Genomic DNA, 20,011 nt, shown 5'->3' on the forward strand with positions numbered 1-20,011 from the left:
AAGGACAAGGAGGGGCTTCATGATGGACAGACACTGGGAGGGCTGCTGCCAGTGAATCCTCCTTTCTCTGATGGGAATAGCTGAAAAAGTGCAAGACAAAGACTGGAGGGTAGGAGAAAGCGAAGAAGGAAAAGGGAAGGGAAGATGTCCTATCACGAGATCCCAAACACTATATGAGGTACAGAAGCAGGTCTTCACACTGGCCCTGCAGCATTACTGATCCAAAAGCACAAACAAGCGTGTGGGTATGCATCTCGGGGCAGAGGGAAGCCTTAGGGTTGGAGTGAGGAAAACAAGTCACAAGATCAAAGCTGAAGAGACTGGAACAAGACAGAAAGTAGGTGGATGGAGAAAAATAATCCAAGATGAAGACGGTGAAGAATTCAGGGTACGAAAGGCATGATTTTTGGTGGCGCTGTATGGAAGGCACCAGGGAGGCCTGGCCTGGTTGGAAAAGTCAGAGCCGCCCCATGTGCCCAGCAGCAGCAGCAGCATTCAAAATAGCCAAGGGGTGGAGGCAGCCCATGCGTCCATAGACAGATAAATGGACAAACAAAATGTGGTGTGTATACACACTGGGATATTATGCAGCCTTAAAAGGGAAGAACGTTCTGATACATCTGACAACATAAATGAACCTTGAAGACATTATGCTGAGCGAAATAAGCCAGTCACAAAAGGACACACACTGAATGAACAGAGGTTGCCGGGGGCTGGGGAGAGGGAAGAATGGGGAGTCAGTGCTCAGTGGGTGCGTAGTTTCAGCTGTACGAGGCTAAAAGAGCTCTGAAGATTGCACAACATGAATGTACTTAATACCACTGAACTATACACTTAAAACGAGTACAATGGCAAAGTTTATGTGGATTTTACTACAATAAAAAAACAAGAGCTACCCCTTTAAAAACAAAAAAGCCAGAGCTTTCAAGATCAGCAGTTGGTGTCACTTTTGAATGTCTCTCATATACCAGTGTCTTCCGAGACGTAGTTCATCTTTTGGCAAACATTCTCAAGCACCTACTCTGTGCAAGCCAGGAGCTAGATGCTAGGACTACAGAGACTAGCCAGGCATAGTCCAGGGTAAGCCACAGGCCAGGACACAGAGCAGAACAATGCCACATGGCCAGGATGACCCTGAAAAGAGTGAGTGCCTCATTCAGACTAGGTGGCCAAAAGTACTTTCCAGAACAGCATCAACTCTGGAAATCATTTTTGTGGATGGTGATGTACACAACTGGGGAAGGATGCTTTAGCTTTTGATTCATGATTAATTTTTTGAAAGAATGCCCTGAAGAGTGTATGAGCACAAGCACAGAATAGGGAGTTGAGAGGAAATGCACTAAGTCCCCATGTGGCCATGCACATTGGGTGTGTGTGTGTGTGTATTAAAATACACATAACAAAATTTACAATATTAACAGTTTTCAACTGTACAGTTCAGTAGTATTAAGTGCATTAAACTGTTGTGCAACCATCTCCAGAATTCCTTTCATCTTATCAAACAAAAACTCTCTACCCATTAAAGAAAAATTCCCTAGTCTTCCCTCCCCGCAGTCCCTGGCAACCACCACTCTGCCGTCTGTCTCTATGAATCTCACCCCTCTAAGTGTGTCATGTATGTGAAATCACACAGGAGTTGTCTTTCTGTGACTGGACTATCTCACTCAGCACACTGGCCTCTGGCTTCACCCATGTTGCAGCATGTGTCAGAATCTCCTGCCTTTTAAGGCTGAATAATAGTCCACTGTACGCATGCACCACATTCTGTTGATCAATTCAGCTGTGAGGGACACTGGGTTGCTTCTGCCCTTCAGCTATTGTGAATAATGCTGCTATAAACATTGGTGTACAAATATCTTTTTAAGACCCTGCCTTGAATTCATTGGGGTATACACCCAGGAATAGAATTGCTAGATCATATGGTAATTCTATTTTTTATTTTTGAGAAACTGTCATACTATTTTCCTTAGTAGCAGCATTATTTTACTTTCCCACCAACAGTGTGCAAGGTCTTTGATCTTTTCCACATTCTGGCCAACACTTTTCATTTTGTTTGTTTCCTTCTTCACAGCAGTCATCCTAAAGGGTGTGTGGTGGTTGCAAACATCTTATTTAACCTTTCTGAGCCTGGATTTCCTCGTCTGTGAAATGAGTGCATTGGACTAGATGATCCCCAAGGATCTCAAATGTCATCGTTCTATGAATTGAGAGGAGAATTAGGTTGATTTACTGGAAAAACACAAGTCATTTAATCAGTCTGAAGCTCACATTCCCTAACTATATTCACAGCACTGACACATACTCTAGATATCGTTTCAAGGAAAACGCAGACTGAAATTCAAGTGCGAGGAGCATTAACTTAATGGGAAAGTTTCAGAGAGCCCAGTCCCAGCCATCCATGGAGAGGACATGGATACCACTGGATACTGGAGCCGGCTGGTCCACACAGGTGCAACAAATTTTACATTTCAAACCGCCCCCACAGGAGGGGTTGGCTGTTAGCAATGACTGTATATAATATGACACTGGCTCATTATTCAACTTTCACTCACATAAAAGGATAAAATTGCAAGTAAAAATATGCTCAGCCTGGGATGGCAGAGAGAAATGGTCATTTCCCAGGTAATGTTATGTTATCTGATGTAGATGAATCCTCCCATTCATAAAGTGACTAAAACTTTGAAAAAGGAAATGCATTTTTCTCAATAGGACTTCTAACCAAGATGGAGGCATAGGTAGACACACTGTGCCTCCTCTCACGACCAAAAGAAGGACAACAACAAATTTAAAAACTAAAAACCACCAGAACTGACAGAAAATTGAACTGTATGGAAGTCTGACAACCAAGGAGTTAAAGAAGAAACACTCAGTGAGACACCCTGAAGAAGCGTCACCAGTAAGTCCCTGGGAAGAACACCGTGTTTACAAATAGGAAAACGAAGGCAAACAGGATCATTTGCAGAAAAACCAGTAGTACTAAAACAGAATCCAGAACTCCTGAACTCACAACCCAACACTGTTTACAAACTTAGCTCCTCCTCTCAAAGGGAGGATTATTATTGTCACATCTCTCCAAGAACACAAAAGTCTATTAATATGGATGTATAAAGACAGTTCGGCTACACAAAAGTCCATGTCTTTTGCAGAGGAGCTGCAGCGTTGTGGGCCTTGGTGTGGGAATCAAACATGAGAAGCCTCTTTCATGTTCCTCTAAGAATCATCTGTAATTACATGTGGTGATGGATATTGGCTAGACTTACTGTGGCAACTATGTTGCAATACATAGAAACATCACCTGAAACGAATATAGTATTATATGTTAATTATATCTCAAAAAATCACCATCCAACACCAGCACACCACGAACCTCCTCACATTACAAGGGTTAAGGGTTGAGTCACTTACACCTTTAGGGGAGATCTTAGGAGAATTAGGGCAAAAAAAGCTCAAAGAGGGCAGTCCATGTGAGCTAAAAGAGATTTGCCCCCAAAGAGTCAATATGTATGCAGAAAACAAGGAAATTACCTTGTAGCCTTTTTCCACTAGTTTTTAAATATATTACATAACTGATTCCAGAAACTGTGTCATCTGACAAATCAGAAAACTGCTGTATATGAGAGGCGGGCAGGAAGAAGTGAGTACACGGCCCAAATCAGAGAAAACAGCAAGCCTGCCCTCTGCTGGTCATCCTGGGTAGTGGCACCTAAACGTGAGAAGAAGACCGTTTCTGTCTTCCACCTTCAGCTGGAGAAACTAAACATGCAAAAAAAAAAAAAAAGCAAGGCACCCAGCTACAGTACCTTTCATGCAAGTCAAAAACCCTTCTAGGAGAGACTTCAGGCTAAACCACAAACTTTGATGTTGCCTTAGTGATCATATCCTGAGTGAACACCCCTTTTGCAAAAGGTGTTAAAAAGGCAATATCGGCCCTGACCACTGTGGTTCCGTTGGTTGGGTGTCATCATGCAAAGTAGGCAGGGTGTCGCCAGTTCAATTCCGGGTCAAGGCACATGCCTGGGTTGCGGCCGAGTCCCTAGTCAGGGCACATGAGAGAGGTAACTACTAGCTATTTCTCTACCTCTTTCTCCCTCCCTTCCCCCTGTCTAAGAATAAATAAATAAAACCTTTTTTAAAAAAAAGGTAATATTAGACAGAATCAAAAAAGAGCTCTTTCTAAAAGGCTGGGCATGGGCCACGATATGCATTCACTAGAAACTATTATTTTCCAACAAAAGATACCATAATATATTTCTATACAGAGTTCATTACAAATACCTACTTGTTCATGCCATCAAAAAAAAAGATGTTACATTATTGCTCGAAGGTATATAATCCACTGAAAGTGAAAACTATGACAAAAATGCCAAGGAGCATGTAGGAAAAATCCTCCTGTGATTTGGGGAGGGAGATAGGGTCAGCTGCATGTTTGGGATTGGGTAGATACAATTGCACAATGCTGTTAAGGAGATATTCTATAAAGATAACACAACTGAATTATCTGTCTTTGCTATTCTCCTGCTGTCTGATACATACATTTTCAAATAATTTTTCAGACTTTCTTTCTAACTAGAATGATACAACCTAATATTCTCTACTCACTCCACCCCCCCATGTAGAAGTAGCACTGTATTAACACTATCATTCAATAAATGTGTACTTGCCCAATGGCCAAACTCTCACATGGCCTTCAGTGTAGCTAGGAAGGCAGTTCACATACACTAGTCTCTTGTGTTCAATGGGCAGTGTACACTACACTAATTCTGAGGTTTCCTGTAGCTCCAAAAATCTAAGATGATATCACAAAATTCCTGCACATTTACTAACTAAAAAGTTCCAATCTCAGCAGTCCTGATGCTGTTCCTCTCTAAGCAGTCCTTTTCCCACCTCTCAGAGTGGTAATTCCAAATATGTACTGTTGTTGACAATCTCTGAGCCTATGCTAGCCTGTGTCACTTTCCTCACCGAGTCACCTGCCTCACATGTGCACACACACACAGAGTAACTTTGATCTGATCTCAGTTTAGCTACCTGCCCAGCTGTCTATCTGTCCATTCCACAGTCAATGAGCTCGACTATAATGCCAAGTACCTATTGCAATAGACACTAAAAATAAAAAGATAAATGATTTAGCCCTTTCCTCAGAGGATCTATATCCAATGGTATAAAGAGGCAAATTACCATAATAAAAAAGGAAACAAATATAAGAAAATATTATTGGTGCTCTTATAGAAATCAGGACAGGAAATGTGGGCTTCAGAGGGAGAAGAAGTTCATCATTTCCTCTATACAATAAAGGCAGAACAAGCTTGGTCCTCACCCCATCTCATCACCAAAAACCCTTGGAAAGAATATCACATCCTTGCTGCATAAACCAAATGTAATGAGGCTTCTGTCTCCACCACTTGACTGAAACAGAAATTCCTCTCCCATTATTTTAAAATGGCAAAAATCCAATGCCCTTTTCAATTCTTTTCCTATTTGACTTCTCTGCAGTAATTATAGATGCATGTGCATGTGCTTTATATAGTCTTGAGAATTGTTCTATAGAAGCAAAAACCACACCTCCTTGAAACTCCCCTCTGTCCTGCAGCAGCTTCTTCAGCACTGCCTTCCTTTGTGGTTCTCAGCTCGCCTGTCTTCCTCTGCTCTCTCCTCCCTAGCAGGCTTGTATGGTTCTCCTGAGCCAGGAGCTCAGCCATAAGCACTTCCTGGTCCCTCCCACACCTTCCCCAAGCCTTCAACTCTCCTCAGATTCCTCCTCCTCCCATATCCGGGTCCCAGTCCAATCCAATCTCCCTCCTAAATATCTCGTCTTCTCTCCACTCCCAGAGCTCCTTCACGCAGTGCCTATCAATTCTACAGGTTTACTGCATCAGCTGCCTCCTGATAATCCTCACACTCACCCTCCCCAGCCTGCTGACAAAATGACCTTTGAAACATGCAAATCCAACTGTGCCACTCCAGAGCTCAGCGATGGTGCTGCAGGACACAATGTGAACCCCAGCCTCAGCTTCTGCCACTTCCCTCCGGCCTCCAGTGTTACATCCAGTAATGCTAGACAATTAAAGGTGTCCTCAAAACCTGATGCTCTCACAGCCTCTGCACCACTGTCTCTGCCTGGAATGTTTTCCCAGCCCTCCTTCCTTCATTACTATCATTCAATCATTTCAATCATCCTTCTAATCCTGGTTCTTCTTTCAAATGCTTCCTGATGCTTCAAGGAGGATTTTGCTGGTTCTTGCCTTTGCTCCTATTGCCCTTGGGACACAGAGGCAGTTACCTACTTTGATATAGAACATGTGTCCAAAAAACATGATCACATGCCATCTTCTCAAGTGAAACACAGAAAGAATCAGCAATCTCCTTGCATATTATTGAAGAAGAGTAAGCTATCCTTTCCCAAAGAGCTAATAAATTATAAAATCCATAATTACAATTATCCAATATCTCCTCCTTAAATTGTCCCATCCCAGTGATTTTTTTCTTTTTAATTTTAACTTTATTTATTGATTTTTAGAGGTGGGGAAAAAGGAAGAGAGAGACAGAGAGAGAAACAATGATTTGTTGTTCCACTTATTTATGCATTCATTGGCTGATTCTTGTATGTGCCCTGACAGGGGATCAAACCTGCAACCTTGGCGCACTGGGACAATGCTCTAACCAACTGAGGTACCCAGCCAGGGCCCACTGATTTCTTTTTAATGTGATGAGCCCTAGCAACCTTCACAGTTGCTTCAAAAAGGCAACCATGCAAATGTTGTTGGAAAAGTCAGGCTCTAAACCTCCCCACAGCAGTAATAGTGGCAATAGCAGTAAATCTATAGCTAGGAACACTTCTAAGCGTGTTTTACACTTTAACTCACTCACTTCTCACAATGACCTATGAGGTGGGTACTATCATCTCACCCCCTTTTCTACTGATGAGAAAACTGAAGCACAGGGGTGTTAAAGTACTTGCACGAAATCTCACCTTTAAAAAGTGTACGAACCAGGATTTCAAGCTCTGACAACACAGAGAACATAAATTTAACAGTTCTTGGGACAGCTTAAAAGAGAAAGAGAGCTCCCCCTGCTGGCTGTACACAGAATTTTCTTTCGTAAGAACAAGGGCATCAAGGTGGAAATGGGGGTTGGTTCTTGCCTGAGTCACCAACCTGCTGTGTGAGTTTCAGCCTGGCTGTTTACTCTTTCACGTGTCAATCTGCTCAGCCACAGGTTGGGAATAAGCAGAAATCAGGCTTAAGTTCTCTTCTACCTCTAAATTATGACTTTGAGATTCATATTTTTCCCATAAAAACCAGTTTTCTTCATAATGAGGTAGCAAGAAACATCTGTTTTTTTCAAAGCCACAAAAATCTCTCAGAAGTTGGAGGTTCAAACGCTATTACTGTACTTTCAAATGGTACGCAAATTTACAGTATGCATAAGAATGATTATGACAAAAATGAGAAAAAACTCAGTTACAAGATGCTAAAGAGTTTTAAGATAATCGGAGGAAACTACTGCTAAAACACATTGTAAGCGATTATAATCCAGTTTCTTTCACCAAGTCAAATTCTTACTAAGTTACTTCAGGGCATACAAAGCTGCTAATTATATATCAAAACATACTTAAATCTGTTATCAATATTAACAAATTTGTGACAACATTCACAATTCTGCAACCAAGGTCCAAGTTTAAGGCAATTCTATCTTAATCTAAATGGTAACCTCTTTATATGTCAAGTACATCTCAATAAAGCTGGAAAAACTGCTAACTTCTTTTCATCTATCACAACAAATGAATGTATGTAAAAGGAATATGCACATCTGGGTTAAGAAGTAAAACTGGAGAAAAAAATGCATCTAATTTTGGTCCCCACCAAAACCACACTAAAAATACAGGGAAAAGATGTTTGTTTATCATCACCCACAAAGACCGGGGGCGGGGGGGGGGGGAGAAGCAGAGACACCAGCAATAGAATTTTGAAGCTAAAAAGCATACGGACAAATAGAAATTGACTTCGCAGATCTGAGAAAGCCAAATCCCGAATTGTCATGGAAAAGCTAACATCCAACCTCTATCACACCGCAGTCAGCAAGCAGCTCAGACACAGGCAGCCTTGAGGAGGCTTCACAAGGAGAACTCAGAGATAACTGTGGAAAAGCCGTCAGCTCCCACAATCCTCTCCTCTACTTCCTGAGTTTGGGCAATCATTTACTCTTCTCCCATTCCTGCCAAAGAGTGAAGATCTCATTTTTGAAGATAGGTAAAACAGAGTTGCTGCAAAACCAGCTTACCTAAAACAGGCATTCAGTGACCAATGTGCACTGAGGTCTGAGACCCCGGGTCTCAGCCCCGCGGACCTTCACCGTCCAAGCAGGAGGTCAAAACACCCTTCCCTGAGGAATCAGACCAGTCCCAGAAGGAACACCAGATGATATGCACCTGGGGACTTTATAACAAAGCCCATCCAGGTGACTCTTCAGTGACGATTAAAGTCAGTAAGTCCCACCAGGGAGTTTAGAGGTCAAGTTGTTATTTTAGACTCCCACCATAAATTATGAGCAGACGGCCAAGGATTACTAGATAGCTGAGGAAAGAGTTTAAATATAAGAGCAGTTTTCAAAGTTTCTTTCCTCCCCCATCATCTATTTCCTCTAACTCCTTTTCTGTTTGTCTGTTTTAGTCTCTATCACTAATATCCTTAAAGCAATAAGAAAATATATTGCATCTATGAAACATGAAAAGGATACAATTGTATAAAAGAAACATCCAAATAACAACCCCCCAAAATGGTCTTAATAACAAGATTGGGAAATAAAGTTGAGATAACTTCTGAGAAAGTAAAGAAAAAAAGGGGAGAAGAGATGGAAAATAGAAACAGAAGAATATTACAGACCTAGTCCAGCAGTTCTGACAGCCAAACAATAGAATCACAGAAATGGCAGGGGGTTGGGGAAGGAGGGAGGAAAAGAATCAAAGAAATAATTCACGTACATTTTGCAGAAGTGAAGAACGTAGGTTGCATGATTAAAAGAGCACAATGGGCCCCAGCTGGTGTGGCTCAGTGAATTGAGTGCTGGCCTGCAAACCAAAGGGTTGCCAGTTCAATTCCCACTCAGGACATATGCCTGGGTTGCAGTCCAGGTCCCCAATACGGGGTGCATGAGAGGTAACCACATATTAATGTTTCTCTCCTTCTCTTTCTCCCTCCTTTCCCCTCTCTCTAAAAAGAAATAACATCTTTAAAAATAAATATACAAATAAATAAATAAGCATAATGGATGAAAACAAACCGACACCAAGCAAAAAGATCATGAATTTTTAGACCACCAAGAACAGAGATTCCGCAAGCCTTCAAAGAAGAAAAGGCAGCAGTCCAGGACAGGGAATGAGGCCTCAGAAAGGCTTCTGACTTCTCAAGAGTAAGAATAGAAGCAAAAAGTCAACAAAGCAATTATAGACTTATCTATCCATCAAAGTGAGGATTTAATAAAGACATTTTCATTCCTGTACAAGTTCCAAAAGTTTACCTCACAGGCAAGGTAAAGTTATGGGCAACAACATAAAAAGAATAATCAAAGAAAGAAGAAAAGAAAATACAGGACAACAGGACACGAGAGAGCCGATACAGGACAGAGACAAAGACAGCCTCCAGCGTGAAAGGGAAGGGCGATCCCACGATCCCACGGGGCCGCTGTGCGCAGGAGCTGTGCAGCACAACCAGTCCAGCCCGGAGCGGTATGGCTCAAGCAACACTTGCACAGATGGCAGTCACCAAAAGATGCTTCCTGCTGCTGGGCCGCCTTTCTAACCGAATGCCCAGGGGAGGTGATGCAGACTATTGTCTGGGTGTATCTCATAGCGTTCTCATGAAATGCCTGCTCTCTCTTCCCTTCCATGCCCACAAAACTGTTCCTCTTTGACCTACTTCTGAGAGCAAGAGCAAGGTCATGGTTGGGCTTTGAATGAAAAATAAAAAGCAGGCCACTCCCCCGACCTAGCTGATCATTCAGTGACCAGCCCTGGCAGATGCCACAGGACTCATTTATAACCCTAGCTCTCCCAGATGGGTCCCTCCCTGTGCATTCTCGGGGAACCCAACCTCAGACTCTGTGAACCAGAGACTGCTTATCTTCCGAGAGCTTTTATTTAACAAAGACATTACCCTTACCCTACACAACAAGGCTTGGCCTTGCTACTCAGTGTTTCAAAACTGTATGTTGCTTAAAAACATACACACTAGATGGAAAAACTATGGAGAAAAGCAAGGGAATAACTAACATATATGTGGGAGAGAGAGATTTCAACCAGGGAGGCACATGCAGGGACTTCTAACTTTGATATTTATTATTCAGTCTTGATAGGTAGATATCCACATACATAGATCTGTTTATTTTTTTAAAGTCAATAATATTCGAATACTCTTTTGTATGACGATACAGTCTATACTAAAAAATATTTTCAGTAGAAAGTAAATTCTTGTTTAAATCAGTGAAGTTGTTTTAATATCTTGAAACACTAAAGGAACCCCTAAAATATTATGTCTATGTGAAATAGGCAAATTCCATATAATTTACCAGAGCTAATACAAGAAGAAATAGAAAATACAATTAATCTTATCATTGTTTTTGTTTAAAGTTGAATCCACAATTTAAAACCTTCCTACAAAGAAAGCATCAGACCCAAATGTTTTGCCAGTGAACTCTGCCAGACAGGGAAGAAATGGTATTCCAGTCTTACACAATCTCTCCCAAAGAAGGGAAAAGGAGGGCGCACTCTGTAACATCCTTCATGAGGCCCCCAAATCCTGGCAAGAGCATTACAAGCAAGGAAAATTACAGGTTAACTTCACTCATCACATAGCCATAAAAATCATAAACAAAATATTAGCAGACTAAATCCAGATTATAGAAATATACATACATGTTTAGGAATTTTCCAGGAATGCAAAGATGTTTTACCATTCACTAAAATATATAAAATTCAACAAATCATCTCAATACCAGCAATAAGTATATGATTAAAAATTCATCATCCTAGCAAACTGAACAAGAGTGAACAGAACAAACTGAACGAAACAATTCCTTAATTTAATAAAGGATTTCTACAGAAAACATTTAAGAAGTATTGTATTTAATGGTGAAACAATTTTTAAAAAGTTTTCCCTCTTAGGTTGAATGTAAAACAAAAATTTCATCCCATTATCACTGCTTCCATTCAACAGTATAGTAGAGATTCTAGCCAGTGCATAGGGCAAGAAAAAGAAATGTAAGAACGGTAAAGAAAAAATCCACAAAACTGACAGTATTCGCAGATGCTAGAGATTATATACTTGGAAACATGCAAAATAATTTACATATAAACTATTGGGATCAAAAAAAGAAAAAGTAAGATTACTGGCTAGAAGGACCATGTGCAAAAACAACTATATTTTTCTGTAATAGGAACAAACAGAAAATTAATTTTTAAAAAATACCAATTTAAAACAGCATCAAGAAATCTCAACTACTTAAGAATAAATGTAGCAAAATATAGATGCAAGACCTCTACACAGAAACCTGTAAAATATTATTCAAATAAACTTTAAAACACCATATTTATAGATTAGAAGATCAACATCATCAAGTTATCACTAATCCCCCAATGAGCCAATAACTCAAAAACCTTGAAGAACTAGGTATAAGAACACACACTATCAAAAAATTAAAAAAAGAACCCACACTATCAAATATTTAGAGTTATTAAAAGTGGAATAAGACGATGTTGCATTGGCTCACGGAGAGACAAATAAGAAAAAGTAAGGGCCCGAGAAGAGACCGACACACGCCGGACACCTGCCTTTATACAACAATGGCACCGCGGAGCAGTGGTAAAGAGTGTTCTCTTGTCACACAGTGAATCAGTTCCGGGTGGATACAGAGCCAGATATAAAAACAAAAGAACAAAGCTTCAAAAACATATGCCCTGGCTGGTGTGGCTCAGTGGATTGAGCACCAGCCTGCGAACCAAGAGGTGGCCAGTTTGACTCCCAGTCAGGGCACATGCCTGGGTTGCAGGCCAGGTCAGGTCCTCAGTCGGGAGCACGCGAGAGGCAACCACACATTGATGATTCTCTCCCTCTCTTTCTCCCTCCCTTTCCCTCTGTCTAAAATGAATAAATAAAATATTTTATAAGAAAATATTGTGGAAGAAATTCTTCATGAGTTTGGCATTGAAAAAAGATTTTTTTTTATTTTAATCATTGTTCAAGTACAATTTTCTGCCTTTTACTCCCATTCCAGCCTGCCCACCCATCCCTCCCCACTTCCTTCCCATTACCACCCCCCCATATTTTTTGTCCATGTGTCCTTTAAATTTGTTCCTGTAAACCCTTCCTATTCTCCCCTGAAATTCCCTCTTCTTTCCCCTCTGGTCACTGTCAGTGAAAGACAAATACCATATGATCTCACCTTTAACAGGAACCTAAACAACAAAACAAAGAAACAAGCAAAATATAACCAAAGACATTGAAATAGAAGACAGGCTGACAGTGACCAGAGGGAAAAAAGATTTCTTAAACAGGATAGAAGTACCAGCCATAAAGTCAGGACCGGCTACATAATTTGTGGGACTTGAAGAATGCAGCAGAGAGCAGGAAACCGAGAGTGGGCCCTCCTGAGCACGGGACCCTGTGTGACTCCACAGCCACATATGTGCCCCTGAAGCCAGCCCTGCAGAATGCTGAAAGACTAATAAATTGAACTATGTACAAGGAAGGACCCCCCAAAACTGAATTTATTCAATATTTATAAAAAATTATGTATTTGTTCTTGCATGTTTAAACTTCAGTCACCTTCAACGTATTTTCCACTTGATGCAATACGCCTATCAAGACATTTTTCTCCATTGCTCAAAACAATTTTTGAACTCATCGATTTGGATGCCTTTTAGTGCTTCTGCTGTTTTTTGTTACACCTCTCCCACATAGGCAAAACGCTTCCCTCTGAGGATGTTTTTTATCCAGGGAAACAAAAAAAGTTGTTCAGGGTGAGTTCAGGTGAATGGGGAGGGTGGGGCACAGGGGTCATGCTGTTTTTGGTCAAAAACTGCTGAACACTCAGCACAGTGTGGGCAGATGCACTCGTAAATCGCCCATCATGAAAAGGAAAAACACGCTGAGACAGTCTTCAAAAAAAATTCACTGAGGCCAAACACAGCCTCTCAGAACACCACCAGCTGCTACACTGATACAGATGGGTTCCTAGAACACTCACCTAGAGGGGAAACCTGTACTACAAGGGGCCTACCCTCCAGAAGATAATCTGGGTGCCCCCTCACAAAACTAAGAACTGTTGTGTATTCAATGTCATTCTGAAGAGAGTGAAAATGCAAGCCATAAAAAAAGTGGAAAAGGTATTCGCAGCACATACATCTCAAAGACTCATACTCAGAATACACAAACCTAAAACTGTATTATCTCCTATGCATGTTACAAATTTCTTATTGTTCCACCTATATTCCAATAATATTACAGAAGTATCCATCTAATTGCTGAGAAAAAGTAGAACCCTCTTACATCAGTTTACGGTAAAAAAGAGTGGACTTTTGAGACATCTATGTTCCAGTTCCATCTGAACCACTTATTATCTATGTGACCTTAGCAAATTAAACTTTCTGAATCTCAGTTCCTCAACAAAATGTGCCTAACAATACATACCTTTTTGGAATTGCTATGAGAGATAAAACCAACATTTTGGCAGAAAGAATGTATGTAATGAGCAGTTACAGCTGCTGCCAATCTCATCATTGATTTTATTACTAATATTACATTGGTTATCCTAAGATGAATGGTTAAATATAAGGGGAACATCTGCTCTTCCATAAGCAAACATTGATCCCGCTCTTCTTATTCCTACCCCAGTTTTAAAATAAAGGGGTCTACCATAAGGCTTGGTTAGGAAACCATGCAGTCTAAGCAGTTACAGCACCTGTGCTAGAAATAAAAATGATCTGGTCATTTGGTTCATAATCCACACTAACTTATGATTCTTATTTCAAAATTATTAAATCCTCCTTGGTGTATCAACAGGAAATAACACACTTTAAAAAAATATTAAAATAGCTTTATTCCATAGCATGTTCTGAAAGGGGGAAGTCACTTGTGGAAAGATGTATGAGCTTTGAACCCATGTGGGAAAAATAAAGGTTATCTGGACTTTTGCATGGGTGTGTTGTATTTGAATACATCACTGCCAATCACTGCTAAAAAGGAAAGTCAGTGGGATAGTGAAATCTCAATTCTTTAGAACTCTAATTAAACACATTTGTTATCAGCTGACCTTGAGGAAAAAGGCAAAAATACAACTACTAGAATCAGGCATTTAGTTCACAAATCACATAAACTCTGGAGATCTACAAGGGGTTAAAACAAAAACTACCTAGTCAAACTTCTGTCTCCCTACATTATAAAACAGTATATGATGAAAAAGATCATTTTGATGCATCATCATTTCTTAACAAAAATATATTGTTTGATTTAAGAGTCTGATTACCAAGGTGAGAATTGAACTCCCCAGGAAAAGAGTCATTAATCTCATGTTGTCTGAAGTGCAAAACCCTGTCTAGCATTAAAGAGACAAATCCTAAACATAGGGAACCAGTCTGCTTGGCAATGGTGAATGTAGCCCAGCCCTATCGGAAAACCGGCAGGCACGAGTCAGCACATAGGAGCCAGACCCACAGATCAGCTTTCCCGTGGGAAACCAGGCCTGCATTATACCTAGGCTGCTTTGAGGCTTGCTTTTGCTAAAACTCCCTCACACTGATTTGAAGCACCAAATGTTTACTGCATATCTTTAAAGTAACTTCCTGAAGTCTGTGCTAATTCTCCCAAGGACAAAGTATAACCAGACTGTCATTCTTATCATTCCCTTGCATCTGCAACATTTTTTCTTTGTTAATCTGCAAGAAGTAATCAGCAACATCCTTTCCTTTATTATCTGTAAAAAGTAATCACATAAAGCAAACCTGAGCATAATGAATGAGAACCTTCTTTGATGTATGCTATTAGAAAGCAATAAAAGCCTGTCCAGGCAAGGGTCAGGGTGTTCTCTCTCAAAGAGTGGTTGTGCTGTCCCTTTTTCTCCACAGGACTTCTGCAGTCCATGTGAATTTGTTCATTGCATCCACAACATACAGACTGCACTGGATGGAGTCCACACCACCTAAATACATGGGAAGTGTGCATTCACCAACTTACAAATTAAATTGGTGCTTGTGGACACATTTTTGCAAAAAGACATAAATGCTGGTTCTTTCATCAGGCAAATAAGTTCAAATTCTAAATGATTATCAGTCCCTGGTAATTATTAGCCCAGGATCCTAGGCTAGCCTGACACTCTTCCCTGTCTCCTGACACTGGTTTTGTGCCCCCTTACACTTTCCCACACATCCAAACTCCACACATTTACCTTTCTGTTTTAACTTCTGGTACAAACAACAACAATGGGTAGGTGAAGAGTTGAAAAGAGAAAAATCAAAATCAAGGTATCTTAAATGAAGAAAATAACATGTTTACTGGACACTTGTGAATTAATCAGAATCCATGAAGAAAATGTGAAGTGCTTATAATGCATGCCAGTTTTTTCTGAATAGATATATACACATCTATAGCTATATCTATACCCTCCTTCTACAGCCATCTCAGACAACTGGCTCTGGAAAAAACTCCCTTCGAAAACAGTCTACTCAATTAATTCCTCCTTCTTTACGGGCCATTGTATCACTGTGAGAAACGAGCAACATTGTATTTAACACACATTATGTTGAAACCTTACTTAGTAACTAGCAAGAATAATAACTTGGGGATAACAGTGTTATAATAAAAGAGGGGAAGAAAACATATTACTTTCTTTTAATAATAAACATAAGAATAGAATTTAAGTCATTAATGTTATCTGAAACTAACCAAGCCCTGAGAATTCTTTTATCAACAGAAATACATCTGAATCTGGAACTTACAAGAAAAACTCTAGGAAGTGTCACTTTATATATAAAACGTGACAGAGTAAAGGAACAATAATAGGAGGCAACTTTCACATGCACCTGAAAAGCTGCCACAGGAGTTTTAGCAAAACACGTCACTGGTGCCTACGTTTACCATACCTGAACATACTGTTCTGCCATGCTGCATGTTAACAAAGAATACAAAACAAAAATAGGGAAATGTTAGCAGAATAAAACATAAAACTACTGCATGGAGAATCATAAAATTAACTCACAAGGCTTTATATCTAGTATTTGACATGCATTAGTAATTAAACTACTTTTAACTCAACTAACAAACCATGCATCTCTTAGTTACAAATGGATTACATACTAGATGGGTTTACTTGTTAAAATATTTTGTCTTTTTCAGGTTTCAGAGCAGGTTGTAAGATCCTGTTACAAGAGTCTCCTTCTTTCAAATTAATTTTTAATTCACTTATTAACACAAAGAGAATAAGAAAAAAAAAGCATGCCTTTTAGGTTGTATCTATTTGATGCTGTTTTTAAAATAAAGATTTCAGTTATTATTTAGCATCATGTAAAAATAACCAATGTCACAGTGAAGTACTACTGCAAATCTGGAATAAAACTAAGTTTGTAACATCAGACATGTAAAATACACATTTTAACTGAAAAATAAATTGGAAACTGTACCAGTTATTCATAGTTCTTAGTTCTGAGGGGATAACATTCCATTTAAAACCTTTCAACAGATTCAGAAATGCAGAGACTACTGACTCAGCTCGCTAACATGCCAGTCGCACACAGGCTGCATAAGAGCTGACCCCCGCCCCCAGCACTCACTTCTCTTCTGCGACACGGCCTGCAAGCACGCGGTCACCACATCGCAGTTCCTCTGGACTTTATGCACGAGCCTATCCTTCTGCTTCAGCTGCCGGAGTAACTTCGCCGACTGAATACCAATTCTGTTCTTAAGCTCTCGAAGGATCATCTTCAGTTCATTAGTGCCTATTAGAAAATTTTAAATAGAGCAATAAACACCCTGAGAGGAATACAAGTACCAACATGATACTAGTCGTTTAAGGTAAATTATCTAGAGCATCTACTTGAAGCAAGTAATTCTGAGTTCTCACCCACGACTATGTGTACTTAGTCAGTGAAGATACTCTGATCCAGTAAGTCACTCATCCATTTCCACTCTATCCATGAGACAACTACTGTAAAATCAATTTGATCCTGTAACATGTAAGCAAGTCTCTTACTTTTAGCATATTTAGCTCTGGTTGCAAAGTTGCCTTTCAGTGCTTGAAAACTGGAATGTACATTTTGTATCATTAATGCGCTCAGAGGCAAAGCTACAAGAAAAGAATCGTTTGAGTCTGTTACATCAATGATAATCCTAATAGCTGATAACAACTATTTTTAAAAGTATTCACTTTTGCTTATAAATAATCAGTTAAAAGTAAATAATACTAACACATTTTCTAAGGCAGACAAATGTGAAAATCCTGGTTTTGTTTTAAATACACAGTCTTCCAATACCCTGACTATTAGGTATCTTAGAGACTCAGTAATTTTTCAAATATGTAGAAAATGCATTTCCTTTAAACAGATAAATGAAAAATAATTCTGCATTCAAAAGCTAGTATTCTCAACAGCAGTTTTCTACAAGTAAAAAAAGACTTGAATCAGAAATATCAGCAATCTTTATATGAACAGTCATTACAATTTGGGAGTTTTGTTCGCCACACTTGATGTTATCGTAAGTCAGTGTAGTGAGGGGAGGGCAAGCCTTCCATGCAGCCTGGCACTGGCCAGGCCCTCACTGGGGATCCTGTGTGGAGTCTGGATCTACTCATGTTGAAAACGATTTGGAGAAACCAGAGAGTACCAGAAGAGAACAAAAGAAATGTTCAAAAGTAGTAAAAATACTTCAGAGGTCACAGGGAGTGAGCATTTGGGGTCTTGTTTCAGAGAAGTGCAGGAGGGTGCTTTAGCGGTGGCCATAGCTGACCACATCATTTGGAAAATGTCATTTGACCTTGAGTGAACAAGGTCAAACTTCCTTTGGACCGACCAACCATCTGTGTGATCTTAGGCAAGGTAGTGCTCCAGGTCTCAAATTATGCTTAGAATGCAAGATTATTCTAGAAACAGTTGTTAATGGTTGTTATAAACGCTAATATAAATAGGACTTAAATAAGATTAAGGAATGTCTATGAAGATGAGAACAAAGAGTGGTTATTCCTCTCACCTTGAGTTCAAACACGATGGGATATAATGGGAAGTAAGAGCTCACTTAGGTTAAATGAAACTCTTTGGGTTCAAAAAAGATGATCAAACATGAGAACAAGCTACTGGAGGAGATCCAAGGGTCTTCACTCTTAGATTCCTTCAGAGAGAGCAAATGTCCGTTTTCTGAATGTTTAAAAATTGTCCTTCTCGGGGTAGGAATATCATCATCTTGTATTTAAATTGTACTATCTTCCACAGGAGTCATTGTCAGTGACTCTTAAGGTATCTACAGCTCTGTGGGTCTCTGAATTACACATATTGTCCAGTACAGGAAAAACCTTCAGAGTTTGGAAATTTGCTGGTACATAGGCATTTTGAAGACAGGCATAAAGTCTTGTTTATCTTTGCCCCATGGTGTGAGCTATAGCTCCTAACACAGTGTTAAATAAATAGGGAAAATGAGATCATCAAATGATAAACAGTGGCCAATTTCCTCTCTAAGGAATTTCACATTAACTCACACAATTCTCACAACCCTCTGAGGCAGGTATTGTTATCCCTACTTATAAGAGAGGAAAAGGACACAAACAGGTTAAATCGCTTGCTTGAGGCCACACAGTTAGTAAGGAACAGTGGCAGGATATCAGTCAAGCATTCTGACTCCAAAGTTCATTTCTAAAGGAAAACAATGAGACGAGAGCGTAGATTCCCTGAGAAACCATGTTGGTGCCTCAAATAAATAAAGGTCGGAGTCTTACAGGTCTTATGAATGATTACTGAGTGGTCACTCATCTGAAATCCACTTGCAAAACTACACTGTCACACCCTGGTTGGTCTAGCTCAGTGGGTTGAGCACAGGCTGCGAACCAGTGTCACAGATTCGATTCCCAGTCAAGGTACATACCTGGGTTGCAGGCCATGACCCTCAGCAACCGTACATTGATGTTTCTGTCTCTCTCTTTCTCTATCTCCCTCCCTTCCCTCTCTAAAAATAAATAGGTAAAATTTTTTTAAAAAGCTACACTGTCACTTCCTTAAACATTAGTTTGCCAAATTCCCTCTTCCAAAAGGAAATTACTAATCCTCCAAATTTGCTCTGTAGTGAAAAGTGAACAGCCATGGGAAAACAGAAAGCCAAATCATAATTCTTCAGAGATGGTTTTGTTAGATTGTGAAGAACTATTGCCCTATGGAACTACAGGCATAAACAGACATTCTGAGAACAGCCAGATAACTGTATAAAATGAAATGGCACAACTCCAGCAAAGTCCTGGGAAGGAGGAGGAAGGTGGAAGTCATTTGTAACAATCAGCTGGGGGAAAAAATCATCGCTAGGAAGCCAAAAGAGGAAGCTAAAAACTGTTACATAGATTTGATAAAGCAGACAGAATCATTCCTTTTCTGGTTAGTTTTTTGTTTTGTTTTGTTTCGTTTTCTGGAAACAGCTAGTCTGATTTCTCAATTAGAAGAGACAGGAGGTCATTCTACATAGTATGAATTCTCTCTTTCCCCTCTCCCCTGGTTATTTAGCACAAGGACATTAATTGGAGAAACGTGGTGGTGGCTTAGCATGTTTTCCACACCTCACTTCATTTTGTAAATCAAGGCCTTGCTACATCTATTTTGAAAAGACAACTGCAATAATTGTGTTTGTACCAGAAAGAAAAGCTATTTATGAACAGTTGAGGTGGGGGGGGGATCTCAGTTAGGGCACAGCATCAGAGTCTGATAGCAAGAAAAACACCCAATTAGCCTCTCCCCCGAAAACCAAGGCCGTTTTCGCATGACCTCTCCAACAGAAGG

The 20,011-nt window shown here is 40.0% G+C and overlaps 1 protein-coding gene across 2 annotated transcripts in view; it reads right to left on the reverse strand.

Moving 5' to 3' along the window:
• The window catches only part of TBC1D30 (TBC1 domain family member 30), a 78,012-nt gene that overhangs the window by 56,537 nt on the left and 1,464 nt on the right, over window positions 1-20,011 (reverse strand). For both annotated transcript variants that reach the window (XM_045829872.1, XM_045829871.1), the window contains exon 2: window positions 16,817-16,981. In XM_045829872.1, the coding sequence (XP_045685828.1) occupies window positions 16,817-16,981 (165 nt within the window). The remainder of the gene's footprint in view (window positions 1-16,816; window positions 16,982-20,011) is intronic.

Source organism: Phyllostomus hastatus, unplaced genomic scaffold (genome assembly GCF_019186645.2).
Source record: "Phyllostomus hastatus isolate PE091 unplaced genomic scaffold, TTU_PhHast_1.1 phas_scaffold_93, whole genome shotgun sequence".
Lineage (NCBI taxonomy): Eukaryota > Metazoa > Chordata > Mammalia > Chiroptera > Phyllostomidae > Phyllostomus > Phyllostomus hastatus.